This window comes from Natator depressus, chromosome 1 (assembly GCF_965152275.1).
Source record: "Natator depressus isolate rNatDep1 chromosome 1, rNatDep2.hap1, whole genome shotgun sequence".
NCBI lineage: Eukaryota > Metazoa > Chordata > Testudines > Cheloniidae > Natator > Natator depressus.
The window spans coordinates 226,381,653-226,406,837 of NC_134234.1; the positions used below are offsets into that span (position 1 = coordinate 226,381,653).

Below are 25,185 nucleotides of genomic sequence, written 5' to 3' on the forward strand. Positions count from 1 at the left end.
TAGACATTTTCCTGCTTAGACCTTTATTCTGTACCTGGCCTTTTGAAGAATTACATGTAGCTATGAGGCTTTTTCGGGAGTCTAATTATAACACCATCTTGCTGTCTTCAGCCCCGTTAACACTTTTAGCCTTCACCTCTCAAGAATGAGCCACACACTCTAATTTTGTTACTCTGTATTTTTGGTTTTTGGCGATTCTGGGGCATCCAAGCAGGTGTTATCACTACAGATGTCTCCAGTTTAGACAAGACCTCAGGGATGTTGCCTTTGGATGCCTCCAGCATTCCAACAATGGGCCTGTTAGCTGGAGTTTTGGCTGTCACCCATCCATGAGTTGCTCGGGTAGGTTCAGTTTTGATGGGCTAGATCAGGGGTCAGCAACCTATGGCACACGTGCCAAAGACGGCACGCGAGCCAATTTTTAATGGCAGGCTGCTGCCTGTCGGGTACAGCAGCCTGCCATTAAAAATCCTGCCCGGCCCAGCCCACTCTTCTCCGCCTCCCGCTCACGGCTCTCTCCTTGCACGGCAGGCAAGCTTCCCCCTCCCCCTGCCTCTTCCCTCAGCGTGCTGGGTTTCTGCCTCTCCTCTGCTCCCTCCCTGCTGCCGATCAGCTGACAGCCCTTGCTATGGAGGGAGAGAGGGAAAGCGGAGCTGCAGCACGCTCTCTGCTCCGGGGACCTTGAGGAAGGGGGTGGAATCGGCATATTCCCTCCAGCCCCCTGCCGTGAGCCGCTCAGGGCAGGGGGCTGGGAGCACCCCCACGACCCCAGCCTACACCCCCAGCCCTCTGCCCTGACTCCTGCACCCCCCTCAAACACCCCAGCCCTCTGCCCTGACCCCTGAACCTGCCTCACACACACCCAGCCCTCTGCCCTGACCCCTGCACCCCCCCACATACCCAGCCCCCCCACACCCCATGCCCTGACTCTTGCACCCCCCACATTCCCACCCCCACCCTGAGCACCAAACGGGAGCTCCTGCACACACACACACCCACATTCCCACCTGCACGCCTCGCACCAAATGGGAGCTTCCCAGGTAAGTGCTCCACACCCAAACTTCCTGCCCCAACCCTGAGCCCCCTCCCTCATTCTAGCTCCTGGCCAGATCCTGCACCCCAACCCCCAGCCTGCTCCTTCACCTCCAGTGAAGTGGCGCACTCCCACCCTCATCTCAGTGCAGAGAGAGGACGAGAATGGCTAGAACCAGGGAGAAGGTAGATACCTACTCTATGTGGAAAGGGCCAGGACTCCAGACCGGCAGCGGGGCTGAGTGGGGCCGGCAGCCAGGACCCTGGCTGTCAGGAGCCGGTGGACGGACCCCCAGACCGGCAGCTGGCCCCGCTCAGCCCACTGCCAGTCTGGAGTTCTGGCTGCCGGCCCCTTGCCAGCCGGGGTCCCGGCCGCAGGCCCCGCTCAGCCCGCTGCCGGCCTAGGTGAACGGAACCCCAGGCTGGCAGCGGGCTGAGCGGGCTGGCGGTGTAAGATCAGCATTTTGATTTAATTTTAAATGAAGCTTCTTAAACATTTTGAAAACCTTGTTTACAAACGACAATAGTTTAGTTATATAATACATAGACTTACAGCGAGAGACCTTCTAAAAAACGTTAAAATGAATTATTGGCACCCAAAACATTACATGAGAGTGAATAAATGAAGACGCGGCACACCACTTCTGAAAGGTAGCTGACCCCTGGGCTGGCTCCTCCCTCCCACAAGCATTGTCTGCAGAGTGGCACCACCCCTAAAGTAACTTTGTGGCTTGAGAGATATTATAGGGGTCACTGCTGCTGCCTGATAACTAATTGCTGACTCTGAGCCCTCACTTCATCGCACTCCTTTGCCAAGAAGAGCCCTAGCCATGCTGCGAAGGACACACTTAGCTCATCCCACAACCCCGCAGAGGTGGCCCCCAATGCCTCGGCGGGTCGGTGGGGAAGCAGGAGCTGATTGTGAAGACACCACACAACCCCCTCCAACCCCCACCCAAATGATATCTTGGGGTCACCCTCCATTGAAGGGGCTGCTCAGCGGACTTCTCCATGGGGTCGTGTATAACTGGAGGGGTTGCGGGTGCCTTTTGCAACCCCTGGGCTGAGGTGGGGATTGGAGTCGGGAAGGCAAATCAAACCACGAACCCCTTCTTCCATCCCCCGCCTTCCCTTGCAACTCGGGCCCCATGCCGCCCGCCTGGCGGGCACAGCCCATGGCCCCACCTCCCTGCTGTGTGTGTGTGTGTGTGTGTGTGTGTGGGAGCGGGGGAGGGGGAGAGCATCGCTCCACGCGGGAGCAGCGCGGGTTAAACAGCAGTGGCGAGGAGGCCACCGCTGCTGCATCCTCCCGCCGGCCCCGCGCTGCATTACATCACCAGCGCCAGAGCCCATTCGCTGCGGGTCGGACTCCTCTCCCCAGCCCGCCTTGCCCGCGCAGCCAGCCTGCTCCTCCCCCCGCTCCCCCTGCCCCCGCAGCCCACCGCACCCCGGCCGGCACCCGCCGCCGCCTCCTGCTCCCGGGCGCCTGGCCGCGTGGGGGCTGCTGCGGCTGCTGCTGAGCCTGCGTCTGCTCTCTCCAGGCTGAGCCCTCCCCGGGGCCCTTGCCCACCTGGCCCGCCCCTGGCAGGAAGGAGGATGGCGGAGAGTGAAGCCGAGACCCCCAGCACCCCCGGGGAGTTTGAGAGCAAATACTTTGAATACAATGGAGTGCGGCTCCCTCCCTTCTGCCGGGGGAAGATGGAGGAGATCGCCAATTTCCCGGTGAGGGGCAGTGATGTCTGGATTGTCACCTATCCCAAATCAGGTACAGATTCATTCTCTCCGAGCCGGGGGGCCGCGGCCTTTTCCTCCCCGCCCAGGCACCGGCTGCCCCCAGGGTTTGCCTCTTTCCCAGCTGAGCCCCGGGGCTTGGGTTTTGAACAAGTTCTAGGCTGTCTCCCTCCCCATGGCTGCTTTACCTCGGTAACATACGGGATAGCGCCGCCGGAGCTGCTGGGCTGAGTGCTGCTGGGCTTATGTCTGTACAGTCGCAGTCTGTGTGGCAATGTCTGCACAGCACTTTGGAAAGCGTACAGAGCAACAGCCGTGCTATTTTATGTCGGGGTTGCCTCTCCTTAGCCGGGTCTGGATCGCAGGACATAGGCACACAGACACATAACGTGCGTGGCTTGTATTGAATTTTACATTGTCAAAGTGTTGCCCAAACTTATGCAACAAAACCGAAATGAGATACATGGCCTTATAAACCGAATTGTTTGAACGGTGGCAATGGGGTTCAGTCTCCCTATTAGATACAAGAATTTGTTTCAGGATAGGACTCGGGGGTCTGAAAGAGCTTTGGAAAGCAATACATTAGATACGGGGATGATGGATTGCCCTCAATTCAAACGTTCATTGACATCCATCAAAACCCATTGAAGTTAAGGGGGAGTTCTGGGGCCAGGGCCCTTTACTACGGGGTTGGGCTGGGTGCGTGGGGAATATAAATCCTTTTCTTAGGGATTTTCGACTGCATAAAAAATAAAGGGCCAGTTGCTGCTGCTGCTACCCTTGTTTTGGAGCACCTTTCTCCCTTAACTCCATCTGGACTGCTGAAGGAGGAAGGTACTAGTCCGTGAGAGTAACTTTGTCATAATCTGGCCCAAGATAAATATATAAAGGCAGGATAGATATATGTTGAAGCAGGTGTAGTGACAGCACTCCACCCCCGCCCCCTCCATTACTGTCTCTAAGGAAAAGGAAAGCCAGAGTGTTCAGTGAGGACATGTGCTTGGAACAGTTAAATAGAATAAGAAGAAATGCCCCTATTAATAATATAAGTATGTGTTTCTGCAGTAAACAGTTCGAGCTGATTAGTGTAGTATCTATGCTTTTAACACCATATTATTTTATTTATTATTCTCTCCATTTTCAAACAAGTGCTTAGACTGAATTAATATGGATACAGTGCTGTCGACAAAGAGGCAGACAATATGTTAGCTTCATAACCCACCTGATAAAACTGGAAACAAACAGAGATGTATGGACTCTTTCTTTTTAAACACATTGTTGAATGACTTTCCCCCTGGTAATAAGATGATCTCTTTCTGGAAAATTCAAAGTCCATTGTACTGAGATAACAGATGTTAGCTTTCTCAGTACAATGGCAAAATTGAGTTGTTTGACATCATGGGTAAAAAGATTACTTACTGACTCCTTTCATTTGACTGTATATTTTATCAAAGTGTTATATGCTTCTCCAGTTTCTCTTGATGTATCAGTGTGAAAGTGCACAATCTTCCATGATGAAAGATCCTGTTATTGTCCACTGGAGTTTTAAGTGCTTATTGCAGCTGCCGTTTCTTTATACTTAACTAATAATGATGCTGTTAATGATTCTGGTCAGTGTTTGGCAGTTGTCTGCAGTGTAGATGGACCAGTGGATCAAAAATGCTAGGATTAGAACCTGATAGCTATTGCTTTTTTCAGCTGTCTCTCTAAAAATCTATGACATGCAGAAAGCACTAAAAGTTCTATTTTATTATTTCAGCGTACTGAGGTTTCAGTTGTGTATTGTGTTACTGTTCTTGAATCTAAAGCAGTTTGTTAGAGAACCCCATATTGGTTTATATTGGTGAGCCATAAAATATGCCTTACTACCCTGTGTGTCCTCCATATTGCACATCAGAACAGTATAAGTGTCAAGAGGCAACTGCTTAGTTCCCTTTAGTAACTTTACAACCATTGAATCATAAGTACTTATGAATAGTTACCCAGCTCACAATTATCATTATTGTTGTAGTAGTAGTAACATTATAAGTGCACAGAGGCCACAGTGAAATCAGGGCCCCATTTTGCTAAGTACTATATATATACACACATTGTAATAATGGTGCCCTCGCTCTTAGACAGTGCATTTCACCGTCAGATCTCAAAGCACTTTACAAAGGAGATCAGTATCATTATCCTCATTTTACAGATTGGGAAACTGAGGCACGGAGCGGTGAAGGAATTGGAATTGCTCATTTATGAGTATAAATTCGATTTCGTTGATATAACTGAAACCTGGTGGGATGATTCCCATGATTGGAATGTTAAAATCAATGGTTATAACCTATTTAGGAAGCACTTAGTGGGCAAAAGGGGAGGGGGAATGGCACTCTTTGTCAACAGGGCATTACCTGTTTCCGAGTAACCAATAATTTAGAAGAAAATGATCTTGAATGCTTATTGATCAATGTCCTAACAGATAAAGCATAAGAGTATTAACTGGTGTCTGCTACAGACCTCCAAATCACACTAGGGAATACGATGACTGTCTCCTAATGTACCTATCTATAAGATTTAGGGGAAAAAAGCTACATGATCGTGGGGGCCTTCCATTTGAATGACATAAACTGGAGATCTCATGCTGCCATTACTAAAACATCCTTGGAATTTCTAAATATTATAAATGGCAATTTTCTAACTCAAAAAGTGTTGTGTCCAATACAGGGAAATTCTGTGTTAGATCTCATCTTGATAGATAAAGAGGAACAGATCACAGAACTAAAAATTAATGATAACTTAGGTACCAGTGATCATGATTTGATCACAATTAAAATGTGCAGGCAGAGTAAAGTCCAGACCAGAAATATATCTATATATACACACTTGTGGCTTTAACATTGCGAATTTCACAAAGCTGAAAACAATTATGAGCCAAATCAGCTGTGGAGAAGAAATAATCAGAAAAATGTGAATGGTAATTGGAAATTGTTTAAGAACACTTTATTAGGTGTCCAAAAAGCCACAAACCCACAACTGAGGAAGAAGGCTGTACAGGTTAAAAAATTGACCTGGTTTGCAAGGGAAGTGAAGGTAGCTAGAAAAAATTATAAACTTTCCCTTTCTTCCATTTGTTGTTGTATGTGTGTGTGTGTATATATATATAGTAGAAAATTGGTAAGGGATGCAAAGGGACACAGAAATTCATGGCCAGCACTGTTAAGGACAATAGGAAGGAGCTTTTAAAATATATTAGGAACAAAAAGAATCCTAGCTGAGGTATTGGTCCATTACTAGATGGAAATAGTAGAATTTGAGTTATAATGCAGAAAAGGCAGAAGTGTTCAAGAAATATTTCTGTTCTGTATTTGGGAAAAACAGATAATGTAATCATATTGTATGATGAGTACATTCTTTTCGTTCTACTGGTATCTCAGGAGCATGTTATGCAGCAGCTTCTACAGTTAGACATTTTTAAATGAGCAGCTCTGGATAACTTGCATCCAAGAGTTTTATAAGAGGTGGCTGAGGAGCTCTTGGCCAAAAGGGCTAATGAAATCCTTGGATGCATAAACAGGGCAATCTCGAGTAGGAGTTGTGAGGTTGTTTTACTTCTGTATTTAGCACTGGTGTGACCGCTACAGGAATACTGCATCTAGTTCTGGTGTCCACAATTCAAGAAGGAAGCAGAAAAATTGGAGAGGGTTCAGAGAAGAGCCACAAGATGATTAAAGAAATAGAAAACATGCATTATAGTGATAAATTCAAGGAGCTCAATCTATTTAGCTTAACAAAGAGAAGGTTAAAGGGTGACTTGATTAAAGTCTGTAAGAACCTACATGGGGAACAAATATTTAATTATGGGCTCTTCAGTCTAGCAGAGAAATGTATAACACAAGCCAATGGCTGGACAAATTCAGACTGGAAATAAGGCATACATTTTTAACAGTGAGAGTAATTAATTATAGGCTCAATTTACCAAGGGTCATGGTGGATTCTCCTTCACTGACAATTTTAAACTGAAGATTGGATGTTTTTCTAAAATATCTGCCTTAGGAATTATTTTGGGGGAAGTTCTATGGCTTGTGTAATGCAGGAGGTCAGACTAGATGATCACAGTGGTCCCTTCTGGCATTGGAATCTGTGCATCCATGAAAAAGTGACTTGCTCAAACTTACCCAGAAGCAGAAATGGGGCTAGAACCCAGCTCTTCTGAGTTCCAGTCCACAATATTACCTTCCCTCTTGCAATAAAAAAACATTGATAAGGACCTCACTGGTAACTACAGCTAGTCAGACTTTTTAAGTAAAAAATGTAGCCTTTAAAAAAAAAAGCAATTTCACACAAAATGTTACGGTGTCAAAATTTTTCACGAAAAATGTCATTTTCAGGCTTTTTTTCCAAAATCTTATTTATTTATCCATTTATTTATTGTGAAAATAGGTTTTTATTGTTTGACCAGATCTAGTGGTAATCACTCAAAAGAGAAAATAAACAACAACTGAATTAGTCAAGTGACAGAGGTCAGTGCTTCTATCAGTTATACTTCCACAGTCCCACGCTGCAGTCAAATGACAGAAGGATCTATCCTAGTTATTCCTCAGATGGCTGTTGATTTGGCCAAGAAAAGAAACAAATGGCTACAAATCCATATTTCCTATGAGGGCGGTGCTGTGTGAATATGCATAATGGTAGACCAAAAAATTATTTAACTTGTACAGAGACAATTTCACCTCACACAGGCTGGCTAATACAATATTACTGAACCTGTGTTGGTGAGAGTGTTTGGTAGTGGGTACATATATTGGGGGTGACCCAAGATAAAGGATGCTGTAACATAGTGGAAAATTTAATATGTCATTGGTCCTGCTGGGAGTAATGAAATAAACTTAAGAGAAAAAGATCCTACTTTAATGTGATTGCTACTGACAGCAGCCTAAATAAATATACTCTTTATATCCCTAATTAATCCTAACATCTGCCTCCAATAAATGACTTAACAAAGTTTGGGAATTCCTGATCTTGGAAAAACTCATGCATGCAACCCAAAAGACATATGCTTCATGTAATTACAAGGAAACTATATGTTATGTCTGCAACGTTAATGCTAGTTAGGCATCTTGCAGTCTGTCTTTCTGCCTTTATTAAAGAAAAGGGGTCACTAACTTCTTCCCTGGTGTAACTCCATTGACTTCGGTGGAGGTACATCAGGGAGGAATGTGACCCATTACCATTATGTTTTGCACTGGTTGTGAATGTAAAATGGAATACCATTCTGTATATGATTAAATAATTGGAACCTGCACAGCAGATTGCTTTACAGATGAGATAAGGTATGTAATACTCTGCAGGAAGGCTATTGTTATACTACAGCCTGTCAAAACTCGTTGTGGTGTACTCACTCATACAGCTTACTCTTATGTGCCCATCTAAAAAAAATAAAATTCCTATATATAAATTTAATAAACTTTATTACAAAATTAATAATGGGATTCTTGTAAGATACTTCTCCAGGCACTATGCCTAGGGCCACATACATCCCTGTTTAAACTCCATGGACTTCAATGGAGTTAAACCAGGGATGCAACTGGTCCCTGAAGTATGGTGTAGCTCACCGGTTTAGTCATCAAGATGCTATGCCCCTATGATGCTAGTCCGCTATACACCCTAACTATATTAAATCTATATATTTGCCTCACTTTCAAGCTGATATACAGTGCCGTTCTTGATGGTTATCGTTACTGCACCTGTTCCGAATGAATGTGTATTTTACAATTTCTTGAGTCAAAGCCTACAAATTAATGCCCTTTATTTTCTTCACTTTGCAAAATTGGTAGCTTGAGAAAGCAGAGTTATTCAAGTGAATAATGAAGCTGTCTTTCCACCTTGGCTATTCTGCCAAATAATTAGCTAGAATTCTATCTGGGAAAATGTCAGCATTGGGCAAATATCAGCATCAAGTTACTGCCCAAATGGTCCATGCAAACTCCTACTTGTCTGCATTGGTATGCTGTGTCAAATGCCAGTGGCAGCTGCTGTCACTATCAGATACTTCCTGCATCATCTTTTACTAGCTGGAGCTGTATTATTATCAAGTCTTGAGCTTTTTTAATCCAGCGCTGGAATCCCGTGACCACACAATTAAGTTTATTCCCCAGAAACATGAAGGTTGGCCCTAGGCCCTCTGTTTAAATAAGCACCAACAGGACAGCACGCTTACACATAACAAAGCCTTCTTGAACTGACCTGTAAGTTCACTATGTTCTCCTCCTTCAAATCCTTTCTTATTGTCTCTGGCATGGTATCTTTAAAAAGAAATCAGCCAGTGAAGGGACAGATGGCTTAGTTACCACTTAGTTTATTTACAAATATCAAAAAACAAAACCCTACAAATGTATACTAGAGGGTCCCAGACTTTGTTGCTTCTCTGGAATGAGCGCATCACACAGATCAGGGACTTTTTGGATTCCTCCATTCTTCCCCATAACCTCCAGGTGCTACCCTACCATCACCCTCTATTTCAGGGACTCCCTGCAACCTCCCCACTCCTTCCTCCATACCAAGGACTCTATATGTCCCCCGTTTCTGCCTCTGCCACATGCCAGGGGCTCTGTGTGCCACCTCATTCCTCCATCTCTCCCTGCCCCTTCCCTACCATGCATGGGCTCTGTGTACCCTCCATTCCCATCTCTGAAATTCTGGGGTTGATCGGATGCAGTATTCAAAAGTGACCGTGTTACAGACAAACACAGAAATGCCATCGAGTTCATTGTAAGACCTTGCTTCATTTGGCCAATAAAAATTGTATGTTTGTGTGTATCCTTCTTCCCCATGTTTCATGTGTCTTCTCGGATTGTAAGCTCTTTGGGGTAGGGACCAGGTATTCCTGTAGCACTTAATACAATGGCGGTTTCTGTGTAGGGCCTCTGGGTGCTATTATATAAATATTAAATAATAATGATATAACTGCACATGTAACAGTGCACAGTTGCATAGGACCAATCTTCCCGAGGTTCTGTGGTCTATACACATCCTGACTTACCAGCTAAAACACCACCTGGAATTACTCAACTACAGTTTTGTCTGATTAATTGGTTAATGTTTGTGCAGATTTAAAAGGTATTACTTATTATTATTCCAGTATGAGTGGATCATGGTATAGATTCTATTTCTTATGTGCTCATACACATTCTCTTGGTTGCTGCTTGGTAATGCCAGCAGCCTTTGCATGACATGAGTGATTGATAAGCATGAACGCAATGGGATGATTCTTTTTTCACGTACATCAGCTTTACACTGGTATAACTCCTACTGACAGGCTTGATTTGCACAGACATAAATGAGAGGAGTCAGGCTGAAAGGCTGCTGAGGCTGTTGGGCAGTGTACGCAAAGCTGGCTGGTTTGCATGCCAGGAGCAGTGTCAGACAAACAAAGTGGGATGAATCAGCTGAAGGCTGCAGTGGACTGCAGTGTTTGTTCCTGGTGGTGGCAGTAGCGGGCCAAGATCTGACCACAAATCAGACATGCTGTCAGAAAGACAGACGTGGTGTCCAACTGTCTCACTTGTCTGTTTCCTTTCGACCCTCTTCCTGACTTCCCATTGTCTCTGCAGTGGTGAGAGTGACAGTCACCTGGTATTTTTTTTTCTAACAACTATCTCTTGTGCTGCTCTGGATTCCATTGCCAGATAATTAGCCCATTTCTGCCATGATCTCACTTTTGTAATTCCCCATTCTCTTCTCCAGGAACTTCTACGAAAATAATAAATGTAGGGTTATTTTTATTTGCCTTCTGTTTTTTTGAGGCTTTAGGGTTCATGTTTTTAAGTTTTCCTTCACAAGCACAAGGGCTAGAACTGCAATTTATGCCCCTGCACAGGAACACAGGTTGAGAGACAATCTAGCCCTATTATAGGCAGGGCTGGTAGCACTGCTATTATTAAGGTTCCTTGACACTTCCCATTATAAGACCCTGTTTTGAGTTGCTTAATACTTCGCCAGACTTTAACCACCTGAAATTTTCCAAGCTGGGTGTCTGCTTCTACAGGCTGATTAAATCAATAAATAATAATTTATTATTTATAATAACTAAATCAAAAATAATTTCAGCCAAAATAATTCAGGTGTTTCTGAGAAGGAAGCTAGGGAAAAATACATTATTTTTTTAATGTTAAAAAAAATCTGGTGACCTTTCCTTTGGAATGCTCCAGTCCTCCCACGTTTTGGAGCTGAGTCTTAAAAATTCGGTTAGGGGCTGGCCTTTAGGTTTTTGCTGTTCCATGAAAATACGCCCAGACTTGGTCAAGTCATAAGCCTCTGAAAATGGCATTCCTCATATGCTCAGTGGAGACTTGCTAAAGCAGGGGTTCTCAACCTTTTACTTTCAGAGGCCCCCCCAACATGCTATAAAAACTCCACAGCCCACCTGTGACATAATAACTGGTTTTTCTGCATATAAAAGCCAGGGCTGGCGTTAGGGGGGTAGCAAGCAGGGCAGTTGCCTGGGGCCCCAGTGAAGCAACATTGCTCAGGCTTCAGCTTCAGCCCTGGGTGGTGGGACTCAGGGCCCCGGGCTTCAGTCCCATGCGATGGGGCTTCAGCTTTCTGCCCTGGGCCCCAGCAAGTCTCACACTGGCCCTGCTTGGTGGCCCTCCTGAAACCTGCTTGCAGCCCCGGACCCCTGGTTGAGAACCACTGTGCTAGAACTTAGCAGTTAAAATCTCCAACAATTGTCCTCACTGAGCTCACTGGAACCTTTCACAGCTCTTGGTGCTGAGCAGCCTTCAATTGCACCATCCCCATGGAGGAACTGAGCATGCTGCATCCCCTCACAGCTCCTACCTTTGCCTGGACTGTGCATGTACCAGTCTCCCATGGAGCCACTGAGCATGCTCCAGCCCAGGGCTACAAGAATGAAACCAGGCTTTCCCTATAATGGCTGTTTGCATGATGGGCTTGCAGCTAAAAGCTGTTTAGAGCAGGGACCATCTTTTTGGTTTGTTCTAGCACAATGGGGTCCTGGTGTATGACTGGGGCTCCTAGGCACTACCACAATACCAATAAATAATAAAAACTAATTATAGACATTGGGAATTTTGCCCTTGATTTCAGTGGGAGCAGGATCAGACCCTAAATGGGTTGAGCAGGAAGCATTGCCACCTAGATTAAATGAAGAAGCAATGCACTTGGTCTCAGTGTAGCAGTACCTCTCTTCAGCGCATCTCATCAAAGGAGCAAAGAGATGTGACAAGAGCGGGAGAGAGCAGATAGTCCAAAAGGAAGAAAGACCTGCTACTATCTGGAGGTTTCATTTGGATAACCCAGGAACTATAGAATAATGACTTTCCTGTTAAGAAAGATGTAGAGAAAATCCAAGTGATTTATTTTTTGTAAACAGGCTCAGGCAAAATGTTTCCCTCATTAGAAAGGTCATAAGGATTTTTATGGACATCCTGTACAGTACTTGTACAACATTTGGTATTGACCAGACTGAAACGGCTCTGAAGACTAAAGAATTTTAAAAAAATGTATTAAGTCTTAAACCAGTCCTAAACCAGTTGCTGATCACTGCTATCTCATTTTGTTGCTCATCTGCCCCATAAAAGATATAAATTAAAGGAGTTCAGGTGGTTTAAAGATGAGCTAAAAGGAATCAAGTAGCCACAACTCAGTATTCTCATTATGCAGTTCTCTGTTAAAATGCTCTGTCTCATGGTAACTAATTCCGTACTGCCTCACAGACATGATACATGGAGCAAAACACTACCTCCAGTATTGTCCCATATAAGTTGCCTCAGAAGTGCTGTCACACTCGACACTTCAAAGAATAGTTCTGCATACGCAAGAGGAAGATTGGTCTTGTAGTGAAAGCACTGGACTGGGACACAGTAGACATGAGTTTCCTTCCCAGCTAGGCAATATAGACCTCCAGTGTGACCTTGGCCAGGTCATTTAATCGCTCTATGCCTCACTTCTCCATCTGTAAAACGAAGATAATTATACTTTCTTCCACCTATGCTTTGTCTTGTCTATGTAGATGATAAACTCTTTGGGCTAGGGACTGTCTTGTACACTGTTACGTACAGTCTCTCAGAATACGGCCCTTCACTTGAGAGGGAGTCTAGGCATTAATTCAAGTAATACAAATACTAATAGTTAAACAAAGTGTTCTCTTACACTGGGTGGGAACAACCAGCAAAAAAAAATTAAAATGCAAACTTCTGATGTTCTCCGTCACTTTAATTTGAATTTTCTATGCCATTTCAGAACAGTCACAGAGCTTGGGTATTAGAGTTGATGCCACTGTGTGAAGATGCTGAATAAATGAAGGTATCCAAGGCTTCCTTAATATGCAAAGTCCTTTACAGCCTCGTACATTGACAGGCAAATAAAATCAAATAGTTTAGATAGAAACACTACTAATTTTATAGGCGATTGTGGCGTCAATGACTGCTAAGTGTTTCACTGGCTAGTGTGTGTATGTGTATACACTAGTGAGTAAGGCTGGGGAAGTCTTGTCAATATGTCAGTCTTGAAGGATTATGGGCCGAGGCAATCAACTAGCCCCACACACTTCTTATGAGGGGAGTGATGGTAGCATTGGAAAGTGTCAGGAAGGAAGCAAGTCTGTGAGATGAAGGTGTGAGGAAGAGGAGTTAGCTAGGAAGGAGTGGGGCAGTGACTGACAGGGGGTGAAAGGTAAAGAGAGGGGGTGAAAGGAGCTGGGAGGAAGGTAATTGGGTAGCTAACTGATTAGAGGTTTCACCAGTCACACCCAAATCTACCTATTATTTAGAAAGTGGGAGCTAATTCCAGATCCTGTAGCCATCCCCATTCCCAGTGGGAGAGAGGGGCAGCAAATGTGATGTCAGAACTCATCATTTAAAAGGCCGAAGGTTCTGGATAATATATAATGAAATTAGATTAATAGACAATAGTCCTGATTTAGCTCTTAGCTACACTGGTGTAAATGCGTAGTAAATCCATTTAAGCCAATGAAACGATACCAGTTTGAAACAGGTAAGATCAGAATCAAGCTCGATATATACATATTAGCTATATATGCAGTGGTCCAGATTCACCAGCATGCTCTGGCTGTTTTGCAGTGTACTGGTGACGCAGAGCAGCTATAAACCCAGGCTAGCCAGCCAATTAAAAGCCATGTTTACTGCTGCTTTGTGTTGCCAGAGAGGCAAGAAGCAGCTGTAGTGTACCATTGAAATTGGCTCATTCTGTGTATATATTGCTCAAACTTACCTTAATGATGTTCCCTTCAAAGTCTATTGAATTAGTATTGCCTTCTAATTATAAGGAATATAGAACTCTGAGCAAAAGATTGCGTTGCAGAAATCACACACATAGACGCACCAAGACGTAACCATGCAGATCAGCTTGCTATGCATTCTGTGCTCATTTTATTAAATTAGGGCTACGTTCTCTCCTAATTTAGAACAATGATAAAAACATTGCTGCCTGCCTCAAGCTGTGATTTTACATTTATGAAAAAGAATGAAAACATTTTTGATGTGAATAGGGGCGCAGGTATCTTGCAAACATTGATATCACTTAGGGCAACTCTTGTGGCATATGATCATAACTTTCTGAAAAAAAAAACCCAGTTTGATACAAAAATGTTTTACCATTTTGTCCGTGTATGATTAATACAGTAGCGTCCTTGTTGCTAGATGATTGTGAAGTAGTGCCATGCCTGGAGGGGGAGCAACATTTGTTAAAATGTTTAAAACACTGAGGTGCTTATTTCTTATTTTTTGCACATATGGCTCTTGCCTGCAGCGCATTTACATGGCACTGTGGGTGGACTGGCTTCTTGCTATTCATCTTCAAAAATATATGCAAATGCACACCAGTGTGGGTAGGTTTTTGCTGATGACTTTCCTGAAGCAGATTTCAAACTGGGCCATGGAAATTCCCTTCTGACTACAAAAGGAAGCTGTATGAGTTTGAATGCGAAGGGAGCACTTTCAGAACTGACAAGCATGCTTCCAGCAGTGACAAGCACATGGGAAATGACTGGTTTCATAGAAAAGGCTGGATGCGGTAACATCTCCTGCCTTCTCATCCCCTGCTTGTCAGTTCCAGCACACACTGTGAGGCCACAGATTAAGGGGCCACATTAAGGGTTTCTATATGCCAGGATAAAGACAATGATTTCAGCCCCCTGAAACCAATGGTGCTGAAGATAACTAAATGGTACTAACTGATTTAAAGCAATGGCATCCTAAACGGGGATTGTGAAAAAATTGGCATTAGGACAAGATTCTTTTCTGCATCATTGCCCTCTACAGAACATTGTGTCACCTTTCTGAAAATGCAGGGGAGTTAAACAGTGTGGGAGGATTCAGAACTGCAGCCCAAGCATGTTTTAGGTGCTGCTAAGGTAACGCACCAGGATACAGTTCTGGCATCTTTTTAGAATAGGCTCTAGAATGAGAATGGGACTGAAACTGCCAGAGGCAGCTGGATATAGGACACAGTTGATGACAGTTGTATAAGAGCCCGCACCTCACTAAGAGTGCTGTAGAGGAGTTGAGATTTGAGGCTCTATAGATCCTGCCATGGGTATAAACGCTGACTGGGATTATTACTGTTATTTTATATGCCCAGAATATTCCAGGTGTTTTTCAAATACATAGGAAGGCAGACCCTGCCCTGAATAGTGTATAAAGAACATGTTTCCCCCCCCAAAGCTTCTTACTGTCCTGTTGATCTTCCTCTCATTGTGACTGCAGGTCTCCTGCATTCTCAACACTGGTCCCTGTTCCAGGTTCTAATATTAGGTAGTACCTCTGAATCACTCAGAGTCACAGAGGTAATCTTCACCAAAGGGAAGCCCTGGAGGGAAGGCTGGAAAAGCAAGTAATAGGACTGGATTATCTGTGGATATGGTCATGTACCTGGTTTATATTGTTCTTTTTCTTTTCAGAGCCCTTTTACTATTTTTTTCCTTGTTATTCTGACATCATAGGTCTTGTGTATATCTATGCCATGGTAGAGTGTTACATTTAGATAGCCAAGATTTAAGGGGATAAGCACCCTGCCATACTCTGTTCCTCTTTGAGTCCCAGTTAGCTACACAACTGAACACTTGAGTGACTGTTGATATTAAAATGCCTAGAAGAAGTAATCATGGTGCTGTTCATACTTCCTAACTTCCTTCTTACTTGACTGCATCTTTGGGTCCATTTACACTGGGATTCTACCCATGTGAAGAAACGGTTTGAAAATGGTTTCTTCAAACATGGGTTAATGTGGCTTTCCCATTCAGGGTGGACCAGGTAAAGCTGTATAAAACCAGTAGTAGGCAACTATTTTCAAGACTGATTAATCTGGATGGAGTGACTAGTTTAGAAAATGATTTTCTATCCTTTTTTGGCAGTGATGTTACCTGGGCCACACTGACCAAGCAAACTGTTTAATCTGTGGTATTTTCTTCTCTTCATCCAATTTCTAAAATACTATTCACCTTGGTATCGAATTACTGTACAGTATTAAAGAGTGTGGTCCCGGGGCAGATTCTCTCCCCTGCTCTGGTCCAGCAGCAAAAAAGTAGTGAAAATCACCCACATCTCTCCAGTGGGGGATTTTCTGTTATTAGTGAAGTCCACAGTTGGGGCTCACAATTTTATCACAAGTCGTGTGATAGATGGCATTTATTCTTAAAGCTCTGGGACTCAGGGAACTATGGGTGAATCTCTTCTTTCATTTTCAGAAAGTAATTTTCTGGCCCTTAGGGTTGTGGTGAATAGCTTGAAAATATGATCCCCAGAGGCTCATAATTCAGGAGGCAAATTAAAAGAAACCAAAATGTGTTGTTTTTTAAATCTCACAATTTTTAAGCAATCTTATGTTTTGGGGGACTGGGTTATGTTTTTGAATGCATGGGGTTGGCAAGACTGCTTCTGCCCCACTTCCCAAAATGCCTAGTACCGAGAGCGTAATGAGGCTGGGAAGGGACATGCAAGAGATGTGGCTGAAACACACTGTGCTTCAGCTATCCTCAACCAGAGGACTGAAGTGTGTGGACTGTTGCCTTCTGATGCAGGTTAGAGCAGCTGCTGCTTTAACCTGCATCAGGGCTGGGGACAGATAATTAGAGAATAAATCAGGGAATAATGCCCCCCACTGTGCAGAGTTTAAAATCAGCAGACCAGAAGATCTGGCTCTTAGTGTTCCTAACATGCACAAAACACATGTGTGGATGGGTCCTCTTTTCTGAGCTTCCACTGTTCCTCCATGTTGTACTACTCAGCACTACCTCTGCATTGCTGTATGAAATTGGGAAAGCCTTTTCAGCCAGCCTCTTCTCTGAGATGCATTTTGGCTTAGTGCTATGCCTCTCCATTCTCTCCTATGGAAATTGCATGCAGAAACAAAGGAGAATAAAGATTCAGACCATTGTAACATTAAAGATTTGTAAAAGTAGTTTAATACATTAGTTAAAAATGTCATTGGTGTTATAACCAGTTTATTGAAGTATTTCTTTAGGATATGATATTATAAGAGACTAATAATAATTATATGAATAATACTTGTATGTAAATAGCTCTGTACAGTAACAGTTTTGTGTCAATGAGAAAACATCACTGGCCTAAAGGGATTCCAGTCTGTGGTTTTAATAGATTGCTGTTTGCAGCTTATGGGGAAACAATTAAAAGGCAGCCCAACAAGACATACCAGGACTGATTCTCTCAGGGCTTGTTTACATGGAGTTTTAGTGAATGACAGGCTGGGGTGCACATCTAGAGCACATTAGCCTGCGGTACACTAGCTGGCCATCTGAACCCTGCTACTGCACACTAACACTTCTGTAGTGCACTTTGATCTATTCAAACAACAGTACATTAAAGCGCTCTGCAGAACTTCAGTGCGCAGTAGCAGGATCCACATGGTGGCTTAGTGTGTAGCAAGCTAGTGTGATGTACATTCACACCCTCACGTGCACGAAGCATATGCCTTCACTACTTCACTAGTCTAGACGCGATAAATCGACCCCCGAGCGCTCTCCCGTCGACTCCTGTACTCCAGCGCCGCGAGAGGCGCAGGCAGAGTCGACAGGGGGCAGCAGCAGTCGACTCACTGCGGTGTAGACACCACGGTAAGTCGATCTAAGTACGTCAACTTCAGCTATGTTATTCATGTAGCTGAAGTTGCGTAACTTAGATAGATTCCCTCCCCCCACGGTGTAGACCAGGGTTAAGTCTCCAGGGACACAAGCCCTCAGTTACACTGATGTAAATCTGGAGTATCTCCATTGGAAAACAGAATCTGGCTCATTGGCTTTCTTTTTAAAATGGAAGTAAAATAACTGAAATCAGTTTACATGGATCATTTAAAACTGCCTTCACCAAACAAGGACACTACACCAGTGAAGCAGATCGCATCATGAAAGGGCCACTGAGAGAACCTGCTTCAGTACAGAAAAAAAAAACACACCACCGACCGCACACTCCTAGTTGACACCTGCCACCCCACGCTGGAACCCACACGGGGTGTCATTAAACCAGCAGTTCTCAAACTGTGGGTTGGGAGCCCAAAGTGGGTCATGACTCCATTTTAATGGGGTCGCCAGGTCTGGCTTAGACTTGCTGGGGATTGGGGTGAAGCCTGAGCCTCACCGCCCAGGGCCAAAGCTGAAGCCTGAGGGATTCAGCCGTGGGTGGCGGGGCTCTGCTTATAGACCCCCTGGTTGGGGCTGAAGCCCTGGGGCTTCAACTTTGATCCCTTCTCCGCCCAAGGCAGTGGAGCTCGGGCTTTGGCTCCCCAACCCGGGGCAGTGGGAATCAGGCGAAATCAGGCTTCAGTCCCTCCTCCTGGGGTTACGTAGTAATTTTTGTTGTCAGAAGGGGGTCGCAGTGCAATGAAGTTTGAGAACACCTGCATTAAACAGTTACAATCCATACTCAATGGGGACCTCATCCTGAAAGAAATCTTTCCCAAACCCCCTCTTTTGGCCTTCAAACAACCCCCCAATCTCGCCAAGCTCATCAGAAGCAAGCTCCCCACAGACCAGGACACACCAACTCAAAGTGGCACCAGACCCTGCTATAACAACAGATGCAAAACCTGCAGACATATCTCCACTTCTACGATGATCAATATTCCCCACAATACATCTGTCAAGATCTATGGGTCCTACACAGGCTTATCACAACATGTGGTATACCTCATCCAGTGCACTAAATGTCCCAGTAACAACTTTGTCGGTGAAATGAGACAATCACTACACACACTAATGAACGCACACAGAAAAACAATAAAAGACAAAAACACCATATCACCTGTGGGTGAACACTTTTCACAAAATGATCACTCCATATCTGACCTCTCTGTCCTCATCCTAAAGGAAACCTGCACAACACCTTCAAAAGATGAGTCTGGGAGCATAAGTTCATAACTTTGCTAGACACTAAAAATCAAGACACTGGATTTTATGGCTCATTACACAGGCTGTAACCCACTAACTCTCCTTTGTCTGACAACTGAAGAGGTGTTAACTCTTCATTTCACCTTGAATGGTCTCTTGCAACATGTGTTAATCCCTCATGTTTAACAATTTGTTCTACCTTGTATTAGCTGTGACACTCTTGAGTGTCTTTCCCAGATTTGAAGAAGAGGTCTGTGGAAGCTTGAAATCTTGTCTCTGTCACCAGCAGATATTCTCTTACCAACCTTGGATCTGTAAATGAAGCATTTATCTTATGCCTTAAAGTTGGTCTGATGGTTAAGACACTAGACTTGGCTGCAGGAGATGTAGTTTCTATTTCTGGCTCTGCCGCAGACTTTCTGTCAAGACTTAGTCCTGAATTTTTAAAAGTGACTAGAGATTTTGGTTGCCTCAATTTGTGAGTGCCCAAGTTATGTCACTTTAAATGAGCCTTGTTTTCAGACGGTGAGTGCTCAGCACTTGTTTCAAATCAGGCCCTCTAATGTGTCTGATGGTGGGCACCAAATGGAGGTAAAATCACTAATTGCTTTGAAAAATGTAGGCCTTAGTTCTTACTCAGGAAAACTCCCATTCAAATCAAAATGTGAATCGTGGGTCCTAAGTAGGTGATTCATAGCAGAAGAACTAGGGAAATATGGCATCCAGTACAGCTTTATTTTAGGCCAAATTATTAAACACACAGGACCAGATCCTTAAGTCCTTATGCAGTGTTACCTCTGTCCTTCTCAGGCAAATTCCTATTGATTGAACATTTGAAGGGAAAGGGAAAATCACCTTGCAAGCAATTAACCGAACTAGGTAGAGAATTTGTTGACAGCATTTGCTCAGTCAGTCTATCATAGTTTTAGCATCCCTCATTTTAATAAGCACTTGCATTTACTGAAGCTATAAAAGAAATATGAGTCTTAATGGTACCATTGTATTGTATTAGCTGAAATTTGACCAAGCATTGATGGATCAATAGAGGCGAGACTAACGGGCTGCACTGGAAAACTGCTAGTGTTAACATGAATACCTAAAAAAAATATGCCTACCTTTATTATATTTTTCCATAACACTTTCAAAAACAGGGGGTTAAGAAAGGAACATATGAAAGGGCTCAGGTCAGCTTTGTCCCCTGTTATGTGACTTGGAGAAAAACAAAGTTCTGGACAAGTTACAGTTGACCACATGGGGAGGAAAGAAGATATCATAGGATGTTTCTTACTTTACAGCTGCCATTTTTCCCTTCCACAGAAAATGTATGCAGCCAGATGGCCATATGGGAAAAGGGGAGATTGGCTAGAGAACAGTGGGAGGAGCCAGAGGACAGCTGCTCTAAAATATATTTTCACCCTCTTACACAGATTAAATTCTATCTTTTTTAAAAAAAATGAAGTAGCATTGAGCATTCTTGAAGCATCATTAACTACTCTTCAGTGTTCTGTGACTTCCTCTGGAGTAGTTCACAGAGTGCGCACTGTTAGCTATTGGCAGCATGGCTATAAACTAGTTTGTACTACTATTTCTGGGGTGTTGGCCCTAGGAGGATCATGGCTAGGTGAGTTCCTTCTCATGCTTGCCTTGGGAAGCCACGGCTAGGGTCTCTTGTACATTTCTGGTCTCTGGTCGGCTGGCCTGGTTCTAGGGTTGCCAACTTTCTTACCACACAAAACCGAACACCCCTGCCCTGCCCCGAGGCCCCGCCCCTGCTCTGCCCCTTCTCTGAGGCCCCGCCCGTAGTCACTCTATTCCCCCTCCCTCCGTCGCTCGCTCTTCCCCACCCTCACTCACTTTCACCGAGCTGGGGCAGGGGATTGGGTTGGGGTAGGGTGGTGGGTATGGGCTCTGGGCTTGGGGTGCAGGCTCTGGGGTGGGGCCAGAAAAGAGGGGTTCAGGGGTGCAGGGGAGGGCTCTGGGCTGGGGCAGGGGGTTGGTGTGTGGGGGGGTGAGGACTCTGGCTGGGGGTGCAGATTCTGGGGTGGGGCCAGGGATGAAGAGTTTGGGGTGGACGAGGGGGCTCAGGCTGGGGCCAAGGGGTTCGGAGTGTGGGAAAGTGTGTGGGCTCTGGGATGGGGCTGGTGATGAGCAGTTTGAGGTGCAGGAGTGGGCTCCAGGATGGGGCAGGGGTTGGGGTGCAGAGGGGTGAGGGCTCCTGCTGGGGGTGTGGGGCTGGGGATGAGGGGTTTGGGATGCAGGAGGGGACTGGGGCAGAGGGTTGGTGTGTTCAGGGGGGTGCAAGCTCCACGAGGGAGTTTGGTTTTGGGAGGGGGCTCTGGGCTGGGGCAGGAGGTTGGGGTGCAGGAGAGGGTTCAGAGTGCGGGGTCCCAGCAGTACTTACCGCGGCTCCTGGGAATTGGCCGCCAAGACCCTGTAGCCCCTAGATGCATAGACAGCCAGGGAGGCTCCATGTGCTGCCCTCGCACCCATAGGCACCGCTCCCACAGCTCGCATTGGTCGTGGTTCCCAGCGAATGGGAGCTGCGGAGCTGGCCCTGGGGCCCCCACTGTGCCACTGACCAGATTTTTAACGGCCAACCAGAGCTGCCAGGATCTCTTTTTAACTGCAACTCTACCCAGGTCAGCTGACTCAGGTGCACAGGGCTCGGGCTGCAGCGCTAAAAATTGCAGTGTAGATGTTCAGGCTTAGGCTGGAGCACGGTCTCTGAAACCCTGTAACCCACAGACAGCAACCAGAAGGGAGAATACAGCCCAACTGCCAAACTTTAAAACTGCTGTGATTGTGGATTATTTTGTATCTCTTACTGTGTGGTTATGCAGGAGGAGAACATAAGTTCCAATATAATTTGTATGAGCCTCCCAGAAAATCACAGTTCCTGGCTGTGGCATCTTTTCCCTTGGAATGTACATTGACACTAAAGAAAGATGGTCAGTGGGAGCTATTTAAAGAACACAGTGTGCTTCAATACCCCAGATGCTGGCTGACTCTGTTAGCTTTGATTTAATTGGTGTTGAATAAATATAAATGCAGTGTGAGTCCATTGTGGCATATGATTTTGCAGCTGAGAGGGCTGACAGTCTTTGCTGGATGGGGGAAGGATGGATGGAGCGGGTACTAATGTTTGGTGCATCTAGTGTCTCATTCCCAAAGGTTAAGAGCCTAATCCCTTCTGTCACTGAGTATTTTCTTTCTGTGCAACACCATGAATGAAACACAAAAAAATGTTACAGGGAAGCATTTTGCATAGAAGATGTTGTATAACCCAAAAGATGCACGAGGTCCATCCAGTTGCACCTAAGTAAAGCTCTGTTGTGTGTGCACGTTAGCTTTGCAACTGCCTCTGTCCTTCAGTTGCACCGATGGAAGGATGTGAGTAATACTCAAGTTGCCCTGATTTATGGCAGAGGATTGGCCCTCCATGCAGCAGGGGCTCAGGACTACATAGTGCAAAGGTGAGCTTTGTATCATCTTTGCAATTGCTTTCTCCCCCTCCAGCTCACCTCCTCCTCCCTAAAAAAATCTCATTGGATGCTCCTTGCCCATAGCCAAAGATCTGGCCCCTCTACCAAAAGATCCAGCTGAGTTTTCTTATAGACTGGGATTGTCAAAGGAAATTGAAATTCTATGGGACCCATTTACCTAATTCCCTTAGTCCCCTTTGAAAATCCCAGGTTCCACTGTTACTTTCTGGAACTCCAGCAGATTATTACTCTAACTCCTCCTAGATCAGATGATTCTCCTCATACATCTGCACACACAGCCGATTAAACCATAAATTCTATACTAAAAGTATATTAAAACCTCAGAGTTACAAACTGACCAGGCAACCACACACCTCATTTGGAACCAGAAATACACAATCAGGCAGTAGCAGAAACCAAAAAAAAAAAAAGGGGGAGGGGGAGGGGGAATACAGTACACTACTGTGTTAAATGTAAACTACTAAAATAATAAAGGGAAAGCAGCATTTTTCTTCTTCATAGTAAAGTTTCAAAGCTGTATTAAGTCAGTGTTCAGTTGTAAACTTTTGAAAGAACAGCCATAATGTTTTGTTCAGAGTTACAAACATTTCAGAATTAGAAACAGCCTCCATTCCCAAAGTGTTCGTAACTCTGAGGTTCTATTGTATTTAAAGGTGCGCTGTCGACTTTGTTTAAATCCATCATTTTAGGTTTTGTTTAACAATAAATTATAAAAATGTAAGGATGTTTTTGTTTTTAAATAAATATTTTATTGAGGTAATTGCCCTTAATATTTTTTTAACTCCACAAACAACCACACCAAACATAGAATAAAGCATGTATAAATGCATGAGGGTTTTGGGTGTGAGGAGAGGTAGTGCTGGATTAGGGCCAAGGAAGAGGAAGACCTCGGAGTTAGCAGCAAGTTTTCCCTTAAATAAAAGGGACCTAATTCTCATTAACCCTGAGGTCCTGAAAGACCAGAGCAGTGTAAATGAGTGTTGGTGTGAATGAGACTCAGGCCCAGCACCTGGAAAGGTAAGATGAAAAACAGCAGAATGTTCATGACAGAAAGAAGCATGGTTCAATGTCCTGAATGTAAGCCTGGGGGCCAGGGACTTCTGAGTTTTATGCTTAGCTGGAGGCAAACTACTTGACCTCTCTGTCTCCATTTTTTCATCTGTAAGACAGGGATAGGTATGTCATGAGGACAGTTGGTGTGTGAAGGGTGGTGTGAAGTTGTATAGCACTGCAGAAGTGTTGATTATTATTATTGAAATTCACCAATTTGATCCACCCTCTCACTTTTATGTGCTAGCCTAAGCACTGTTGAGTGTCTGCACTGCACACAATCACCAGACTTCCCTCCCTGTGGTATCCAGAATAATCTTTCTAAACAGCTAACTACTTCTGATACATTTCTTGCAGATGCCTAGCAGACAATTTGAGGACATGTGAGTTGCTAAGAGCATATTTTCTCCTATGTGTGGGAAAAAAACCCATATGATATATGGGGCAGAAAACACTGATTTTTTAAAATTCAGATTTCCCTTTTCATTGTTCCATGGGAGAGTGTGGCTTGCTGACCCACCCCATCAGGGAAGAGGCAGGAAGCATAACCTCCTACACCAGTGGATGGTGCAAGATCTATGTAGAACTTGAGAGTGCCATGGTGGCAGAGTGGCTTGCTGGTCATCTTCTCCCCTAGCAGCCTGGCTCCTTCAGGAGTGGCTCTACACCAGCAGCCACAGAGGGTACCATATGGGAGTTATCTCTCCTTAGTTATCTGATTGGCTAACCACAAAGTCAACAGGGAGCCTGCAGCAGAGTTCAAGTTTCCATCCGTCCCTGCCGCTAACGCCACCAATCCAAACGCACCTGAGTACTATGAATGTAACTTCTTGTTTGTATGGAGAGCAGCTGAGCTGGAGATGACAGTCGTATACAAAGCTCCAGTGCTAATGTTGATCCCTGAACAGGTACACATTTTCTCCTTATGGATTGAGGTTGCTGTAACAGCATCTTTCTTTGCAAGTGGAATTTAGAAAGCAGAAATAAATTACAGAGGATCAGGATGTCTTGTGTCCGAAATGTTTAATAAGGAAAAGTGAGGTGCTCACGGAGTAACAAGGACTAATAAGGAAGTGCCGTATGTACATTAATTTTAATATATAAAAATACCTGCTGCGCTTTAGAATGCGGAGCGGAGTGAAGAGTTTGAAGGGATGATATAAATGGAGCATAAGTCGGGTCACTGACAGAGGTGTTATAATATAAAGGAACTTCTTCCGAGTCATTCTAATTACCCTGAACTCAGCTGGCAGGTAAATTGGTGAAATGGGTCTCATCAGTCTTAACATTTACAGGGCTCACTCTGGAAAGCAACTCCCAGAAATGTGCCTCCCAGGCTGTGATTTCATACCAGCTGCACTCACGCATTTACTGAACAACCTCTTAAAGTGCAGCAGTGGTGGGGTTGAGATTTTTTTTTTCACCTAATTTGGGATTAAGAAATCCTAATTGAGAATTCACTAAGTTTCCTGATATGTTGAAAATGACCTGTTCCATTCCATTTGATAG

The 25,185-nt window shown here is 44.6% G+C and overlaps 1 protein-coding gene across 2 annotated transcripts in view; it reads left to right on the plus strand.

Moving 5' to 3' along the window:
- Positions 1-2,483: 2,483 nt before the first annotated feature.
- SULT4A1 (sulfotransferase family 4A member 1) overlaps positions 2,484-25,185 on the plus strand; it is a 38,929-nt gene continuing 16,227 nt past the window's right edge. For both annotated transcript variants that reach the window (XM_074936729.1, XM_074936738.1), the window contains exon 1: positions 2,484-2,797. In XM_074936729.1, the coding sequence (XP_074792830.1) occupies positions 2,629-2,797 (169 nt within the window). In that variant the 5' untranslated portion in view covers positions 2,484-2,628. The remainder of the gene's footprint in view (positions 2,798-25,185) is intronic.